The sequence below is a fragment of the Pogoniulus pusillus genome, chromosome 8, assembly GCF_015220805.1.
Source record: "Pogoniulus pusillus isolate bPogPus1 chromosome 8, bPogPus1.pri, whole genome shotgun sequence".
Lineage (NCBI taxonomy): Eukaryota > Metazoa > Chordata > Aves > Piciformes > Lybiidae > Pogoniulus > Pogoniulus pusillus.
In genome coordinates this window covers 40,946,520-40,962,827 of record NC_087271.1, presented here as the reverse complement: position 1 = coordinate 40,962,827, position 16,308 = coordinate 40,946,520, and the positions used below count along the sequence as shown (strand labels likewise).

General features: G+C 56.3%; 2 protein-coding genes across 3 annotated transcripts; one reads left to right on the top strand and one right to left on the bottom strand.

Moving 5' to 3' along the window:
• Positions 1 to 172: 172 nt before the first annotated feature.
• MGST3 (microsomal glutathione S-transferase 3) lies at positions 173 to 7,320 on the top strand. 2 transcript variants are annotated; one of them, XM_064148231.1, is made up of 6 exons: positions 173 to 268; positions 2,958 to 3,081; positions 4,258 to 4,331; positions 5,157 to 5,214; positions 6,649 to 6,721; positions 7,053 to 7,320. In XM_064148231.1, the coding sequence occupies exons 2-6, from the start codon at positions 2,965 to 2,967 to the stop codon at positions 7,175 to 7,177; spliced, it is 447 nt and encodes a 148-aa protein (XP_064004301.1). In that variant the 5' UTR covers positions 173 to 268; positions 2,958 to 2,964; the 3' UTR covers positions 7,178 to 7,320. The 2 variants fall into 2 exon arrangements, with proteins under 2 accessions (XP_064004301.1, XP_064004302.1); XM_064148232.1 differs by having other exon boundaries at positions 188 to 268; positions 2,955 to 3,081.
• A 195-nt stretch (positions 7,321 to 7,515) lies between these two features.
• On the bottom strand, positions 7,516 to 16,006 carry ALDH9A1 (aldehyde dehydrogenase 9 family member A1). Its single transcript, XM_064148228.1, has 11 exons — positions 15,703 to 16,006; positions 14,676 to 14,821; positions 13,519 to 13,648; positions 13,062 to 13,196; positions 12,408 to 12,604; positions 11,821 to 11,961; positions 10,980 to 11,168; positions 9,575 to 9,662; positions 9,060 to 9,201; positions 8,441 to 8,553; positions 7,516 to 8,357 (listed from the first exon to the last, which is right to left on the bottom strand). The coding sequence occupies exons 1-11, from the start codon at positions 15,881 to 15,883 to the stop codon at positions 8,263 to 8,265; spliced, it is 1,557 nt and encodes a 518-aa protein (XP_064004298.1). The 5' UTR covers positions 15,884 to 16,006; the 3' UTR covers positions 7,516 to 8,262.
• Positions 16,007 to 16,308: the final 302 nt, after the last annotated feature.

Below are 16,308 nucleotides of genomic sequence, written 5' to 3'. Positions count from 1 at the left end.
TGCCCTCCAGCCCTTCGTCCCACACAGGAGCGATGCTCCAAGGGGAGCTGCAAGACACCGGGACACAAAACGGCTGCAGACCTGCCCGGCCCAGGACCAAACCCCGCTCCCGCCACGGCGCTCATCCCCGCTCCGCTCCGCTCCGCCCGCCGCTGGGCCCCGCCTGCGGGCGGTGCCGCGGGCAGAGCCCGGCCCCGCTCCCCACCCCGCCCTAGCTCCCGGCTCCGTCCTAGCCCCGGTCCCGCTGCGTCGTGCGCCGAGCCGAAGGGTGAGTGCGGGCGGGGGCTCGGAATGCGTGTCTGGTGCTGGTCGTCCTGCCGCGAAGGAGCACAGGGCAGAGGGCTGCGCCTTGCGCCTCGTCCCTGCCGGGAACGGGGCCCGCATTGGGGGCGGAGCGCGGGGACCGCAGCACAGGCCCGGACCCTCCCGGTTCGCGGAGCCGGTGTGGCTCAGCCGGGGCAGAGCGACAGGCTGCGCTTGGGGCGGGCGGTGCTGCCGGACCCCGAGCACCGGGAGGCTTCATCAGCTCTGCTGACTCATCATCGCCCTGGCGTTATGGCAGCCTCGGTACGAGTCCCTGCTCTGGAGTGCGGCACCTCCGCAGAGCTCCCAGCGGCGCTGCCTCCTGCTCCAGAACCGTGTGGCTCCCACCTTGAACGCTTGTGCGGAGAGGACACAGCCTCGGCCTGCGCAGCGGAGGCTGGGAGCAAAGTCCTTGCGGCGGCAAAGGCTGCCGAGGTGCACAAGCTCCGGGAACGGGCAGCGAGGCACAGTCTGCGGTGGACTTTGGAGAGCCTTGTGGGGCTCCCGGTTACTGGAGCAAAGGCTTGAGCAACAGTTTTACGAGCAGTAGGGCAAGAGTGGTATCTTGGTGATACACCTGCGTGCCTGCTTCGCTCTGCTGATACAACACTGCTCTGATAAAATAACCCCCTCGATTGTAGTTTGGCACCGTGAAGATAAAAGGCCTGGTCAGTGCTGGCAGGTGGGGTTCTCCACCAGCCCTGCTATTGGAAGGGGCAAATGTGCCCATCGACCTGCTCTACTGGGTGGGAACCTGTTCTGTTTTCAGTGTCTTATCTATCAGGCACTAACCTCTATTACATGTGAGTGCAGCTGACATTTCTTAGTTACTTGAGGGTTTGAATGTGCTTACTGGTAATTGTTTACCAGACTTCATGTGGACAAAGTCAGCTGTTGTCTACACCTTGCGCCATCCATAATGATCCCTTTGCAAAGCAGAACTAAATCCCTCTCAGGATCCCATGCGAGGGGTGCTGGCACTGCTGCAGGAGGAAGGCTCTTTGCACTGGTTCCATGCTGTGGCCCATTTTCCCCCACAGTGACAGGCTGGGAGAGTACAAGAGACACCCAAACCTCTCCACATGGTGAAGGCACCAGATGGAGATAGGCATCATCTGACGTTTTGTGTGGAGAGGGAATTTTGTCAGAGCTGGAGAGACGTTTCTGCTGAGGCACTGTCTTGGGCAGCGTCTGAGATTTGGCACTGTGGGGAAGTGCCCTTGTGCTGCCTTGCATCTGGGGAAGGTGCAGGAGTGCTTGATGTCAGGAAGCTCCCAGCAGCACAAGCTGCTGGCATGTCCAGTAGATGGGCAGCAGGAAGAAGGGAGAAGCATGTAACAAGACCTTGCTGCAGGATAGTGTGGTAGAGGCTGCTGGATGCACCTTCTGCTCTCTGCTTCTGTCTTGGGCCTGCATGAGGAAGTGCAGAAGCATTAAATGCAAACCTCACAGGCCCTGGTGTCTTCTGGCTGGCAGATCATGCAGCTGGTCAATGCCAGCAGTTGGCTTGTTGCTGGAGACTTCACTGATGTGTGACTCTCAGAGGATTCCTTGAGGCTGCCAGGGTGAGCATTGTTCACCTTGCCAACACCTCTTTGCTGGAAAGGTTTGGTTATGAGATGGTTTATTGCTCTTGTGGTGGCTTTCGTTATTACTTTACGTAACGAGGACCTTAGTGCTACAGACTAACCACTGCCGTGGCCCAGCTGCCTTAAGCTCAGGATTTCTGAGCCAGTTCCAGTTTGGCTGTATTACCTCTCGTTCCCAGAGCCTGCCCCGTTTCCCCTGGAGCACTGGCAACATCCCTCGGCAAGAGTTCCACAGCTCTGTTTCCTGCTACATGAAAAACAACACCTCCTTTGGTTTCTCCTCAGTCTGTTTCCTTCTTTCAGTTGGTGGTCTGTGGCTCTGGTGTTGGAAGAGCCTGTGAAGGGGCAGTTTCCATCTACCTCCCCAGAGCGTCCCTGCAGGCACAGCCCTGTGTCAGTGAGGTCGTGGGACTTAGCCGCCGCCAAAGTTGATGGGACCTCCTGTTGTTGGCTGTAGTCCTGCTCAGAGCTGCCGGCTGGACTAGCGTCCTCCTGACACTGCCTCCTGCTGGCGCTGGAATGATTTTAAGGCTTGCTTGACAGGAGCTGAGCAGAGAGCCCTTGATTCGTGCTGCTCAATGCCCAGCGGGCACCAAGAGGTGAAAATTCCCCAGCTCGCTCTTTGATAGACTCATAGAGTGGTCTGGGTTGGAAGGGACCTCCAAAGGTCATCTCCATCAACCCTTCTGCAGTGAGCAGGGACATCCTCAGGTCGTCCAAAGCCCTGCCGAGCCTGACCTTGAAAATCTCAAAGGATAGGGCCTCAACTACCTATCTGGGCAACCTATTGCAGTGCTTCACTATTCTCATGGTAAAGAACTTCCTCCCAACGCCCAACCTAAATCTGCTCTTCTCTAGTTTCAAATCATTGCCCCCTGTCCTAGCACTGCAGCCCTTGGTAAACAGTTCCTTTCCAGCCTTCTTCTAGTCCCTCCTCCATCTTCCAGTCCCCTTGCTGGCAGGTCTTAAGGTCCATGCTCAGCAGCTCTTCCACCCACAGCTGCAGTGAGCTGCCACGTCCCTGCTCACAGCCTGAAGCAGTAACAGGCTCTCTTTCTCCAGCAGCACCAAGATGGTTGTTCTCTCGAAGGAGTATGGCTACGTCATCCTGACGGGGGCTGCCAGCTTTGTCTTGGTCGGGCACCTTGCGGTCAAAGTGGCCAAGGCCCGCAAGAAGTACAACGTGGAGGTGAGCGCTCGGGCTGAGGGATGGCAAGGCTGCAGCTGGGCTGTGAGCGGCGTTGCGGATAAGCTAGGAGACATCTGTCTTATTTTGGGCTGTGTTGCTGACGTTTCCTGCCCTGCCACATGGATGCAGAGGGGATGAAGCTGCCATGCTGGCTCTCCAGCCTGGAGCAGGCAGCTCGACAAAGCTCCCGGTCTGGGACATCAGGCGCTTGGCACCGTGCCGAGGCAGCTGAGCGCTCGGCAGCATTGGTGTGCAGGGACCGCTCGGCCTGGGCTGCCTGCAGAGCGCCGATGAAGCGCTGGGGGCAAAGGGGTCCTAGTGGAACAAGAGCGACGGGAGGGTTTCAGGAGCTCAGAGTCCTATCACAGAGTCTTGCAAAGTGACCTGTCTGTTGAGCTGCTCGGGAACTGGGCAGGGCTGCGGGCTGGGTGGGGACAAGCCCATCCTGCCCGTGAGTCAGGGCAGCGGCATGCGGTGCCTGCTGTGCCACTTGGCTTAAGCACAAACGCTCCTTGCTCTTCCCCCACGTCACTTGGGGAAGTGACAAGAAGGGGTGGGTGCGAGGTGCCACAGGCCCCCGTGCCTGTTGGGGTGGCTTCGTTCCTGCGTGGTACAGCAAACATGTCCAGTATGGTGCACAGGACAGTGGATTTCAGGCTTGGAGAAGCCTCTGCAGCCACGCAGCAACCCTGTGGCCGCTCAGCTTTGGTGCTGAGAAGGCAGCATCCTCCCAGCCTGCTCCTGGGCGCTGGGCTGCTGCGGCTCTCCATAGGACACATGGGGGGGATGTCCCTGTAGCCCTGCTTCACTGCCCCCCAGAAAGGTGGGATTTCACAGGGAGGCCACCTTGTGCCTGGCTGTCTTCTCTTCGAAGCAGGGTAGATCCAGGGCAGAGCCAGGCCCCTTAGGGACCTCAGGAAGTGGCCTGAGGCAAGAAGCCATTTCGACGAAGCGTTTGCGGAGCGCAGGCACTTGGCACTTGGTGCCATGGTCTGGCCTTGAGCTCTGTGGTAAAGGGTTGGACTTGATGATCTGTGAGGTCTCTTCCAACCCTGATGATACTGTACTGTGAAATACTGTGAAACACTGGCTCTAGAGTTGAGATCGCGGGGCAGAGGCTGCAGGCGAAGAGCTGCAGCTGCTGACAGGCTGCTGGCGGTGTGTGTTTCCCGGCAGTACCCAACCATGTACAGCACAGACCCCGAGCACGGCCGAGTGTTCAACTGCATCCAGCGCGCACACCAGAACACGTGAGTGAGCGGCTCCGCCTGGGCTGCGGGCGGCACCGGGCTGCGGGGTGCTGCGGGGCACCGGGCTGCGGGGTGCTGCGGGGTGCTGCGGGGCACCGGGCTGCGGGGTGCTGCGGGGCACCGGGCTGCGGGGTGCTGCGGGCGGCACCGGGCTGCGGGCGGCACCGGGCTGCGGGGTGCTGCGGGGCACCGGGCTGCGGGCGGCACCGGGCTGCGGGGTGCTGCGGGCGGCACCGGGCTGCGGGGTGCTGCGGGCGGCACCGGGCTGCGGGGGGCACCGGGCTGCGGGCGCACCGGGGGCGGAGCAAGGGACGACACATGGCCCGGCGGCGCTTAGCAGGAGGCCCTGCTGGCCCTTTGCCGTGTCTTAAACAGCAGATAGGGCTGTGAAGCAGCCTCCGCCTCCCCAGTGCCTGACTCTTTGCCCTAGGGCACTGGAGAGCCTGCTCCCAAAAGAGCCTGTCCGGGGGCTGCTATCTGTAGTGCTGCCCAGGTCTGCCTGGGAGGAGGCCTGGATCCACCCAGCTGCTGTGGACCTGGTCAGAGAGGTGCTGGGAGGAAGCAGCCCTGGGTTAGCTGATGGTGAGGAGGATTTAGCAGTGGCTTGGGGCACAAACAGAAAAGCTGAGTGGGTAGCTTTGAAGAGAGATAGGAATGTGGGGAGAAGTCCCTAAAAGTCTTCCCTCCATCTGTGGCCGCAGTATTGAGCATGGAGACTTGTAACAGCCAGGCCCAACAGAGACCTTGGCAGGTGATGCTTACAGCTGTGTTTCTGGAGTTTCCTCTTTGTAAGCAGTGTGGGCACAAACACAACTCTATTTCCAGGCTGGAGGTCTACCCTGCCTTCCTTTTCTTCTTAGCCACTGGGGGACTCTACCACCCGGTAAGTGACACTGTGGTACAGGTCTGCGTGACAGAACTCTGCTCTTGCTCCCTGTCCTGGGGGAGGATGGAGTGCAAGAGGCCAAGCTTGCCCCTCACAGCTGTGTCCCTTTTAAAAACAGTTGTAGAAGGTCTGTACAGGGGAATCACAAGCACTCAATGAACTCCTTACTGCTGCCTCAGCTAGTGGGTGCCTTTCCTTTCCCTCAGGCTGCCTTGTTGGATGAACAGACGCATTCACAGCCTCCAGCCCGTGAGAGGGAAAGACTGGTTGTGTGGACAGGAGCCTTTCCCCCACTCCTGCCCCCCATCTAAAGATCTGACTCCATTTTCACAAGGAGTTTATCTGATGAAAATAGACAGGGAATGTGGTGATCTTCCCACTCACTTCTGCCACCAAAGGAGGTGCACAAAGGATCAGAAAAAGCCTGGGTGATTTTTGACTGGGAGATGCAGACAGCTCATGAGGAGGCAGACATGGGAGAGGCCAAAAGCAGTATGGGTTTCTTTGCCACCAGGAGACAAATCTGGTCCTCAAGTACTCTTTTTGAGAGGTGGAAGGAAGCAGCAGAGGCAAATCTGGCCAACTGGAGCCACCTTGCAGCCAGCTCTAAATAAGAGGCAAGGTGGAAGTTTCTAACACCTGCAACAGGAACACCCCTGTACCTGCTGGAGACAGCAGAGCAGGGATGGGGGCAACAGCTGCCCCCAGGACCCTGGTGTTTGGTCTAGCTCACTAACTGGGCAAGTGAGATTTGGCACCTGCTGCCTGTGTGACAGCCACTACTTACTTCCTTGGGAAGACTGTGCTGCAAAAGAGCAAGGCTCTGCAGCACATCACATCCTCCCTCCCCACAGGTGTAATGAAAACAGCAGCTCTTGCACAAAACCCACCCTGCACCTGTCACCTGCTTCTGCAGTGCTGACTCCCAGGTGTCCTAGCAAGGTCAGGACCATGCTGTAGTTGGTGGGCACTTCTTACAGGTCTTAGAAGGAGCAGATGAGGGAACTGAGGATGTTTAGGCTCAAGAAAAGGAGGCTGAGGGGAGACGTCATTGCTCTCTACAGCTCCCTGAAAGGAGGTTGGAGCAAAGTGGGTGTCAGTCTTCTCCCCAGTAGCAAGGGATAGGAGGAAAGGAAATGGCCTCAAGTTGCACCAGGGGAGGTTTAGGTTGGATATTTTTCTCTGCAGGGTTTTCCTCAAACATTTGAACAGGCTTCCCCTGAAGGTGGCTAAATCCCCATCCCTGGAGCTGTTTAAAAGGGGCAGAGGTGTGGTGCTGAGGGACATGGTTTAGCACCAGCCTTGGCAGAGTTAGAGAAGGGCGGGACTCAATGATCTTTCCAACCGATCCCTAGCACAGCTGCTCTAACAGCTAAGAACATGTAAGCAGCAGGTCCCCAAAACCTGTCACACTTCCTCCTTTCTCTCTAGCGGGTTGCCACAGGGCTTGGCCTGACCTGGATCCTTGGGAGAATCCTCTATGCCTACGGCTACTACACAGGAGGTAGGTCTTTACCCTGCAGCACACGGCAGGACCTTGGAAACTCGGTTCTACTCTAGTGGCTTCAGGGCTCTTTGCTCCAGCTCACACCAAGGAGGCAGCATAAAGCTTGCAGTGAGAGGGCAGAGAAGAGGGCACAGGTCCCCAGGCTGCTAACCCTGCAGCACACTTTCCTGCTGCTGGGAAGGGCAGCACAGATGGAGGGTGGATACATGCCCTGAGCTGGGGCCTGCCCTGAGATTTAGCTCTGCTTCCTGCTCCCTCTGACTTTCAGCATGGGTGAGCCTGTCAGTGGTGGGGCTGCAGAACTGACACACGTCTGTCTTGCTTCCAGAGCCCAAAAACCGGAGCAGAGGAGCCATTGGGTCACTGGCACTCCTTGGGCTGGTGGGCACGGGCATCTGCTCGGCCTGCCGGCACCTTGGCTGGATCACTCCACGTCACTGCAGGTCTTTGTGATGCAGATCCTCACGAGGACTGTCCTGATGGCTGCCTGGGAAACTAAAGGCGTTTTTGTCTGTTTCTTCTAAAACATTTAATTTGCTGGTTTGTTTGGGGCTTTTCCTTTTCTCATTCAATAAAATGAAGTTGTCAGTTCTGTATTTCATTCTCAAGTCAGAGGCATTTTGCAGAATGCCAGCCTGGCTTCATGGGCCTGCAAAAGTCTGCCTCTCAGGCAGAGATGTTGTAGCTTTTGGGAATTCAGTGACTGAAAAGCCATTTTTCAACCTCTTCAACCCATACCCAGCAGCAGGCCTATTTCTGGACACCTCGGTTCACATCACTGCAGTAACATGTTGCAAACAGAGTTAATGTTTATTGGATTACTAAAAAAAAGAGGAACACATTTTAAGTTGTTGCTTTGTCCTGGTGAGAAAGAAAAGTAGGCCTACAGGAAGGAAGCCAAATAGCTTTTGCTTAAGGGCAGCAGCACTCTGTGCTGTGCTGGAGCTTGCTACTGCTCTGCTTGTCTTCCATAGTGTATGTGGACATGCCTCTTAGGGCCACACCTGTCCCAGGCAGCATCAGCTAACCCTCCCCACAACATTGTGTCCCACCTTGGAAGTGAAGCACAGATAGGGAAAACAAAAGTTTGGTTTACAAGGGGGCAAGAGGGAATAAACAGTCCTGCACTTAAGGCTTGTACGGAGTCAGAGCTTTTAGCTACATGATATCAATGTTCCAAGAGCTTCTGTGTGCACTGAGCAGGCTCATACATGCTAAGAAGTCATGATCCAAGCTGACTGAAGGTGGAAGGCAATGGGGTTCAAGGCAGGCAACAGGGTGGGTCAGGCCTCTTCCACTGATGAGCCTCTGCTAACACCTACACAGCTGCAGAAGCTGCTGCCTCTTACTCCAAGGCTTCTACCTTCTTCCAGACAGGACAGAGCAGGCCCCCAGCCCTGCTGCACATTCACCCTGGCAGGACCTGCTCCAGCACCCCAGGCACTTACAATTTTAGAGCACTTTACTGCTGTGTAAATGATCCACATCTCTGACAGGCAAGGACTGGCTGATGCTCCCTTGAGTGAGACCCAGCATCACTAAAACACAGACTCCACATTGCCCATCTCCACGCAGACAGTCTTCAGCTGTGTGTAGTGCTCGATGGCTGCCCGCCCATTCTCTCTGCCAAACCCTGCAGGGAGGAGCCAGGAGTCAGGACACAGCTACTCCCCTTCACTGACATGTTCTCATACCAGGGAAGGTCGAACAGCTCACCTGATGCCTTGTACCCTCCAAAAGGCAGCTCCACAGGGCTGATGTTGTAGTTGTTAATGAAGCACATCCCGGCCTTGAGAGCAGCCACTACCCTGTGAGCCTTCTGAATATCCCTGCAGGAAAAGAGCAGTTCAGCTGGATCCCTTCCCACTCCCTGACAGATAACTCAGAGAAAGGTCAGCAGCCTGCCCTGCTCTGCCTGCTCAAAGGATGTAGCCCCTAGTCCCCAGGACACTCAGCACTGTGTTTGCTTTGAGAGGACAGCACAAGGACACCAGCAGAGCAGACTACGGCAAGCAGCCAGCAGTCATCTTTGTGAGCTTTCAGCGCCATGGCAGGCTCCTGGTGCACATCTCCTGGAGATGCAGGCAGACAGGCAGCAGGCCAAGCACAGGCTGGAAGGAGTCTGAAGGACAGCTGGGCCTGCCTACCCCTTCAGGAAAAACGGAGGAGATGTGCAGTCATTTACAAAGTTCCCTTCTGGCAGACCCTTGCTCCAGTTTTTGTGGGAGAGGACATCCATGCCTGTGCCAAGCACAGCAGGAGTAGCAAGTTGCTGCACTATTTCCTTTCTCCTCCCCTCCCGAGACTGCTGCCACACCACGCTACCCAGTCCTACCTGGTGAAGACACCACCTGCCAGGCCAAATTTGGTGCTGTTGGCTCTTTCCAGGACCTCTTCCTCAGTGTCAAATGGCAGAATGGACATGACAGGCCCAAAGATCTCTTCCTTCACACATGTCATGTCATCCTTGCACTTCCCTGGGAGTAAGGCAGACACAGGTGCTTCAGGAGGAAGAGCTAGAGGCACAGCCTCTGCATTCAGCAGCCTACAGCCTTGCAGACAGCACTCGGCGCCGCACAGGCTCCCCCAGCCCTGGCTAGCAGAGAAGTAAGTCCCATCCAGCTTCCCAAGGCAGAAAGGGCACCATCTGTGCCCTGCCAAACCTTCCAACAGCAAACACTTCTCTGGACACTGCTCTTGAGGGCCTCAGCTGTCTCTACCAGACCATGAGAGTGTGTGTGCACACTGCAGACATGCACACAGACAGGTTATGCTGGGCATGGATTTCTCTAGAAGGAACTCCATAACATCTGCACAAGACTACAGTACCACAGGCAGGAAGGATCATACCTAACACACAGGGTCGCATGTAGTAGCCATTCTTCAGCTTTGGGTCATCTGGCACATACAGGTCCCCACCACACAGCACCTCTGCTCCCTGGAGAGGAGCCAAGCAGAAGATTAAGGCAGGCACATCCAGGAGCGTCTCACCCAGCTGCTGCAGCTCTGGCAGGTCAATACTCCCTGCTGGGTTTACAGGCCGATCGGTCAAACCATGCCTGTGCTCCCTCTGGTGCTTTTCCAGCTCACAAATGCTGACACAGCACCACTGAGAGACCAGGACCTTATCCCGAAGTCCAAACAGCACTACTCTGGGGGTGCAAGCACAACAAGAGCCACTGCAGGTTGGAGAGCAGCAATTTAAACTAGAAGCAGATCCTCAGCTGGCATGGCATTAACTTCCCCTTTCTCACCAAGTGTGCCTCAGGGAGTGCAGTGATAGGATGAGGGGTAAGACTTAGACTGAAAGAGATGTGACACACAAGTCCTTCACCGTGAGGCTGGCGAGACACTGGCACAGGCTGCCCATAGAAGCTGTGGATGTCACCTCTCTGGAAGTGTGCAAGACAAGGCTGGATGGGGCTTTGAGCAACCTGGTCTAGTGGAAGGTGATCCTGCCCACAGCAGGGGGTTGAAATAGATGATCTGTAAGGTCCCTTCCAACCCAAACCATACTACGAATTCCACTGTCAGCAAGTCAGTCCTTTCACACTCCACCTGGCAAGAAACACCTACCTCCAGCAAATGCCCTGCTTCAGAGATGAGGATTTCCTCTCTCATTCCCCACATTTCTCACATCCTTCCTTCCGTTTCCTAACCTCTGTCTAGCTCTCCTGTCTCACTCATAGTTCCCCTTCTCCAGCCCATCCTCGCATTACCTACACCCAACTACAGACCTAGTGCTGACATTTCAAACATCTTTACACCTTCCAATAAAGCCTGGAGGAAACCCAAAAGGGCCTGGGTAATCCTACTGCTCTTAGGAGACTCTTTCCAGCAGCCTGGCAATTTGGCCTTTGAACCTTCATAAACTCTTTCTCCAACCAACAGAACTGAAACCTAAGTGAGATGAGAGCCAAGCATGAAGATGTCACCACAGCTTAGGAGTAGCCCAAACCTTAAGGGTTGTTTCATTTTATACAGTTCCATGCTGGGTATCTCACAACCTCTAAAACTTGTCAATATCAGGACACGAACAACTCTGACACCGTCAATGCTCAGACATGCACTGCGGCACATCTCTGAATGAGCACTGAAGGTGGCCAAGCATTTTGATCTAGTGGCCCAAGATACCTATCAAGTAATTCAACCACAACAGAAAAAGCAGCTTAAGTGGAAAGGCAGGAAAGGGGCAGGAAACCAGCTGCTATTTGCCTAACAAGGCAGGCATTTCAGGGCAGTATCACAACCTCACCTGCTCCTTCGCCTGCTTGATAAAGCCCTGGACACGATCCAGGTGGGGCCGGTTGATGAGGGCTCCCATCCGTGTATCTTCCAGAAGAGGGTCCCCAATTTTGATCTTCTGAGTGCGTTTCACCACCTCCTTTGTGAAGACATCCAGGATCTTCCTCTCCACAAACACACGCGTGCCGTTGCAGCACACCTGGGGTCCAGGACAGGCTGCTCAGGACAGGGCTCACAGCGCTCCACAGCCCCTCCCTGCGTGGGTCCCAAAAGCCTCTCCGCATCTCGATCACCTGCTGCTAATGACTAGCTCAGCAGGCCACGCTGGGCCTGATGCCACCAGGTGGCAAAAAACCGTCACGGGCAGAAGAGAACCTGGGCTGACTTTTCAGTTCCCAGACACGGCCCTGGTAAGCAACCTGCCAGCAGAAAAACCTGCAGCACCCGTGAAGATCCCAAATCCAGGATGGACAGAGCTCCACAGGGCTGCAGCTGAGCACACCTGACTGGAACCTGCTCCAGAGGACATCGGCACAGCTCCTGCTGATCTCTGTGTGCCAGGCTGGAGCCCAGGGCACAGAAGCAGCTGCTCTGAGCTGGGCAGTGGGTGTTAGGCTCCACTTTTAGGAAGAACAGGGCATCAGCCATGGCATGCTGTGCTGTGATGCTCTGCACAGGCCTCTGCCAGGGCATCCCTTTCTGATCACTTCTCACACTACACAGGGTGAGATGTGACAGGATGGGAACTTGAAGGCATCCCTCACTACGAGAGGCCACAGACTGGCTCTGCTGCCCCACCTCAAACCACGCCAACTGACTGGGAGGGCCACTCCTGCCCTGCAGACACAGACCTCGCCCTGTGTAAGGAAGTTGGCCATGAGGGCTCCGTTTATGGCATTCTCCATGTCACAGTCTGAAAAGATGATCAAGGGAGATTTGCCCCCCAGCTCCAGGGTGACTGGTTTGATCCCCTTGGCTGCCATCTCCATGATCTGAGGGAAGCAAGGATAGAAGAGGCAAGTGAGCCACTGGCACAGGCGAGGCCAGTAGAGGCAGGCAAGCAACACGCAAATGGAGAGCTCCTGCAGGGCTGTCTGCAGCTAAACTGAACTACTCCTGCTGGAAATGCTCAGAGGCTTTCCCAGTGCTGCTCTGCGTGACGTACCCTCCTCTCCACACACACAGACACTCACTGTAGCAGCTCAGAGACTCCACTGCAACCAGGGGACAAACAAGTGGAGATGATAAAGGGACTCCTCTGGAAGGACAGAGTGCCCCGGCCCCTGCCCAGCAGAGCCTCAGTGCAACCTGACACATGCAAGCTCCTTGACTCCCACCCAAAAATGCCAACTTGCACACCACAAGCCTCATGCACGAAAGCACCAGAAGGGCTGGCACTACAGACCTCTCAGGCTCCCCAGGACCATGGTGCCTTTACCTTGCTGCCAGTTGGCACACTGCCAGTGAAAGAGATTTTGGCCACACCAGGGTGATGACAGAGCAACTGGCCTGTGGCTGCTCCCCCCTGCACCACATTGAAGAGCCCCTTGGGCACACCAGCCTCTGTGAGGATCTCTGCCAGCCTCACCACTGTAATAGGGGTGAAGGGAGAAGGCTTGAAGACCATGGCATTGCCTAGAGGAACCCAGAAGCAACTTTGGGTTAGGGAAAAGGTCAAAACAAACAAGACCCCACCCCACAAAACGAGTTTGTCTCAACAGATCCCAGGAGAGGATCCCCCAGGAGAGGAGGAAAGTTTCAGCTGAACACTACAACCGGAAAAGGAGAAGAACTACAGCTTCCTGCTGGGAATGGCTAGAGATGGGGCTGCTGGTCCTGCACTAAAGGCATCTCCAGAGGCCTTCACTGGTACAAAGCCAGGCACTCAGCCTTTCCTCTGATGCGCTCCACCTGCTCGGCATCTGCTGCGTTCTTACTTCCATTTCCTTTCCCTTCCTGCCAGGCTAACAGCCTGAAAGTTCTGATAATCCTTCAACTCCTCCTTCTAGGTAAGCCTAAACCTGATCCCCCAAATCACTCTCCCTCACAGGCTTAGAAGAAGAGAAGCTTGTGTGAGCAGAGACTCCATTACCGCAAGCCAAGGCCGGGGCACACTTCCAGCAGGCAGTTTGAAATGGGTAATTCCAGGCTCCAATCCCAGCACACACCCCAAGGGGCTCTCTTCGAGTGTACCCAAAGGATCCCCCGGGAAGCTGGATGTGTTCACCTGCAAAGAAGAAAAACAGCCACACAGTAGAGGAGAGCAAAGCCCCTTCCTGTCTCACTGGAGCTTCAGGGGCCAGAACTGGTCCGAATGGTAACAGGAGACACAAGGCTCTTATTGAGCCCAGCAAGCTCCCAGAAGGTGCAAAAGTGCCATAGAGCACAGCAGCATAAGTCAGAGAGCTCCAGAAATCCTTGCAAGATCTTCAGGAAAGGGAGCAGTCCATCTCTAGAGAAACCGGCAGCAAAGGTGTTCTTGAGCCACGGAATTTACCAGGGAGCGCAAGTGGCAGGACAGGTAAAGGGCAATCCAGTGCCATTCTCACCAGCCAGAGATCCTGCCAGTCCTGCATAGTACTCCAGGCACTGCCAGGATATGTCGATGTCCACTCTGGCTTCGAAGATGGATTTCCCATTGTTGATGGTTTCCAAGGTGGCAATTTCATCTCTCTGTTCCTGTGAGGGGCAAGGGACAGTGACAACGCATTAGAGAAGCCTGCAGCAGAACAAGGACCTTCTCAAGCGCCAAGCAAGGCTCTGTCTGAGAAACTGTCATCTCTGAGAAGCAGAGTCCTAGCTCCTAGTTATCAGCTTCCCAGCACAGGAGAAGGTCAAGGAGGCAGCTGTTGGGGTCCATTGCCAGTCCCATCTTGTTTAACATCCCTGTTTATCTAGAAGATGAGCAAATTGAGCAGAGAAGGCATCGGGCAAACAACGATCAAATTCTCAGAACTAGGCTGGAAGGAAAAGCAAACAGCAAGAGCAAAATGGAAGCAGAGCACTCAGTGAAGGATGAAGCAATGCAGCCGGGAAGCATCCCTTAACAGACCACCTCCCAGGCAGGAATGTTGCCCTGGTGCACAAGTCTGGCAGGAAAAAAACAGCTAGTTTTCTCATCACATGTCCACCCTGAGAGAGGAGGTCTGGTTTCTTACAGCTCTGTGCCTCCACGGGGCTTAGCTCTGACACCCAAGGACGCACTGTCTGTGATAGAGCAGCTTGTTTGGATCCCCTCCCCTGTGTATTATCTGGCGTCTAAGACAAAACCCAGCATCTTTACAGTTTTTATGCTTAAACCAAGACACATTCCAGTCGCGTGGCAACAGCGTCCAACAAGCTGCAAGTTCAGCAAAGTGGGAGTTATGCAACTTCAGCTTTGAAACTGCCTGCAGGGAAAGGTCAGCTTTGGACTTGAGGAAAGAAGAACCAGACCTGCAAGAGCTTGACTGGGTGGCTTCAGGTTTATGTCTTCTAACAGTTGCAAGCAGAGAAGGTACACATCTGGCCTTGAATGGAGTGATAAGATCAAATCCCTGCCCAAGACAACCCACTGTCTCCTCTGGTCAAAGGTGGGGTTTAACTCCTGACTTCCTCCTGGAGGCCTCAACGTTCTGCTGAAGGCCCCAACCACTACCATTAACTCTTAGGACAGCTCAGAGGTCAAAGCAGCCCTCTCCAGAAGAGGCAAGCCCCTGCAGCATACCCGGATAATCCTGGCAGCCTCCAGCAGCACCCTGCTGCGCTCCATGCCGGACATCTGGCTCCATACTTTAAAGGCAGCCTTAGCACTCTGCACAGCCAGGTCGACCTCCTTCTCTCCAGAGCAGAGCAGCTTGCAAATCACACGACCTGGGCACATTTGAAACAGGAAACCTCAGAAAAGGGGCACAGAGTATGGCTTCTCTTGCCCCAAACCCCAGAGATTTCAGTCCACCCAGCGACACCAGGCCGCAGAACTTCATGCTACAGTTCCCAGCAACTTGTACTTGGCTACAGAAGAGCTGCAGCAACTCAGCTGCTCTGAATTCCAAGATCTGCCCTTCTCCAGTCACGATCCCGTTACTAATTAGCTCAAGTTGTTACCAAACTCCTCCATTTCCCACTGGATTTGTTATGTGTCTACACCAGGTTCGGGTCTCCGTTACACATTCCTCAGCGCAGCTGAAGTGATTCTGCTGGACCCTAAAGTACCTCCACTCAAAAAAGACACAAGGGAAAGCCACCCACCAACCAAAGCCACTCAGGAGCGTCTCGGCCGTGGGCTTTGCTCACGGCTTTGCCAAGCTCAGGCACCACTCAGGTTTCTCCCCCAGAACAGCAGAACCGCCTGCTTTACTCTTTCCTGGCAAGCCACGGAGCAGCCCAGACGGGCCAGCAGCCTGTCCGGCTGAACCTTAACCGCCGCCCGTGCGGGGGACCCCACCGCTGCCAGCGGCTTCTCCGCGTGGGAAGCGCCCCCCTCGCGTCCCCGAGGAGTCGCCCGGCAGTACCCAGCACTACCCTTGTCTTTTCCACGCAAACGCCTGTGAAAAGGGACCCACAGCTGGCTGCGTGCCAAGCGGATCTCGGCCAAGCAACGCAGCTGTACGGCGGGAGGCAAACCGCAGCCGCCGAAGCGCCCAGGCGCCCGCGGCAGGCAGGGGACGCCGAGCCCGGTCCGCGCCCCGAGGCAGCTCTCGGGTGCGTCCCCGCGCCTCAGCCCCGACGCCGCTCTGCCAGCGGGGCCATACCTGTGGCCGGCTCGTACACCTCCTCCGCCTGGCCGCCGTCTGCGGGCTGAACGCGAGCGCCCGCCCGGTAGTTGAGGGGCTGGCTGCTGGTGAAGGTGCCGGTAACGCTGCTCATGGCGAGGCTGGGACGCAGGGAGCAGAGACGGGGCAGGAGGGTCGGCAGCTGGGATCGAGCCAGCATCAGCTGGGCCGTCGGGGGTGTGAGGCAGGCCACGGGAGAGCGTAGCCCGTGGGGACGATGCGGGGCGGCAGACCGTGGAGAAGGCGGCCCCCACCGGGGCCTTTTACCTCCGGGCCGCGACCCGCCCCGCCCGGCGCCGGCCCTGCGCCTGCCCCGAGCTCGGGGGCCCTCTGGCGGCCCGGAGGTAGCATGTCCTGCCCACGGGGACCCCGCAGGCTCCGCGGTCACACGGGTGGTTTTCACTGTGCGGAAGAAGGCCACGGAGATGCTGAGGGCACTGGAGCCTCTCTGAGGAGGACAGGCTGAGCGATCTGGGGCTGTCTAGTCCGGAGGAGAGCAGCTTGAGAGGGCATCTGGTAAATATTTACAGAGCGGGGGGCAAGAGGATGGGGCTGGGCTATGAGGGGCTGGAGCACTGGACCAGC

Excerpts from the sequence above, each read along its gene's own strand:
- MGST3 (XM_064148231.1), top strand. The coding sequence starts at position 2,965 with ATGGTTGTTCTCTCGAAGGAGTATGGCTACGTCATCCTGACGGGGGCT. Across the intron at positions 3,082-4,257 it reads GCAAGAAGTACAACGTGGAG|TACCCAACCATGTACAGCAC; the intron begins GTGAGCGCTCGG and ends GTTTCCCGGCAG. Across the intron at positions 6,722-7,052 it reads CTACGGCTACTACACAGGAG|AGCCCAAAAACCGGAGCAGA; the intron begins GTAGGTCTTTAC and ends TCTTGCTTCCAG.
- ALDH9A1 (XM_064148228.1), bottom strand. The coding sequence starts at position 15,883 with ATGCTGGCTCGATCCCAGCTGCCGACCCTCCTGCCCCGTCTCTGCTCC. Across the intron at positions 12,605-13,061 it reads TGCCCCGGCCTTGGCTTGCG|GCAATGCCATGGTCTTCAAG; the intron begins GTAATGGAGTCT and ends GGGTTCCTCTAG. Across the intron at positions 8,554-9,059 it reads GCAGGTGGTGTCTTCACCAG|GGATATTCAGAAGGCTCACA; the intron begins GTAGGACTGGGT and ends CTTTTCCTGCAG.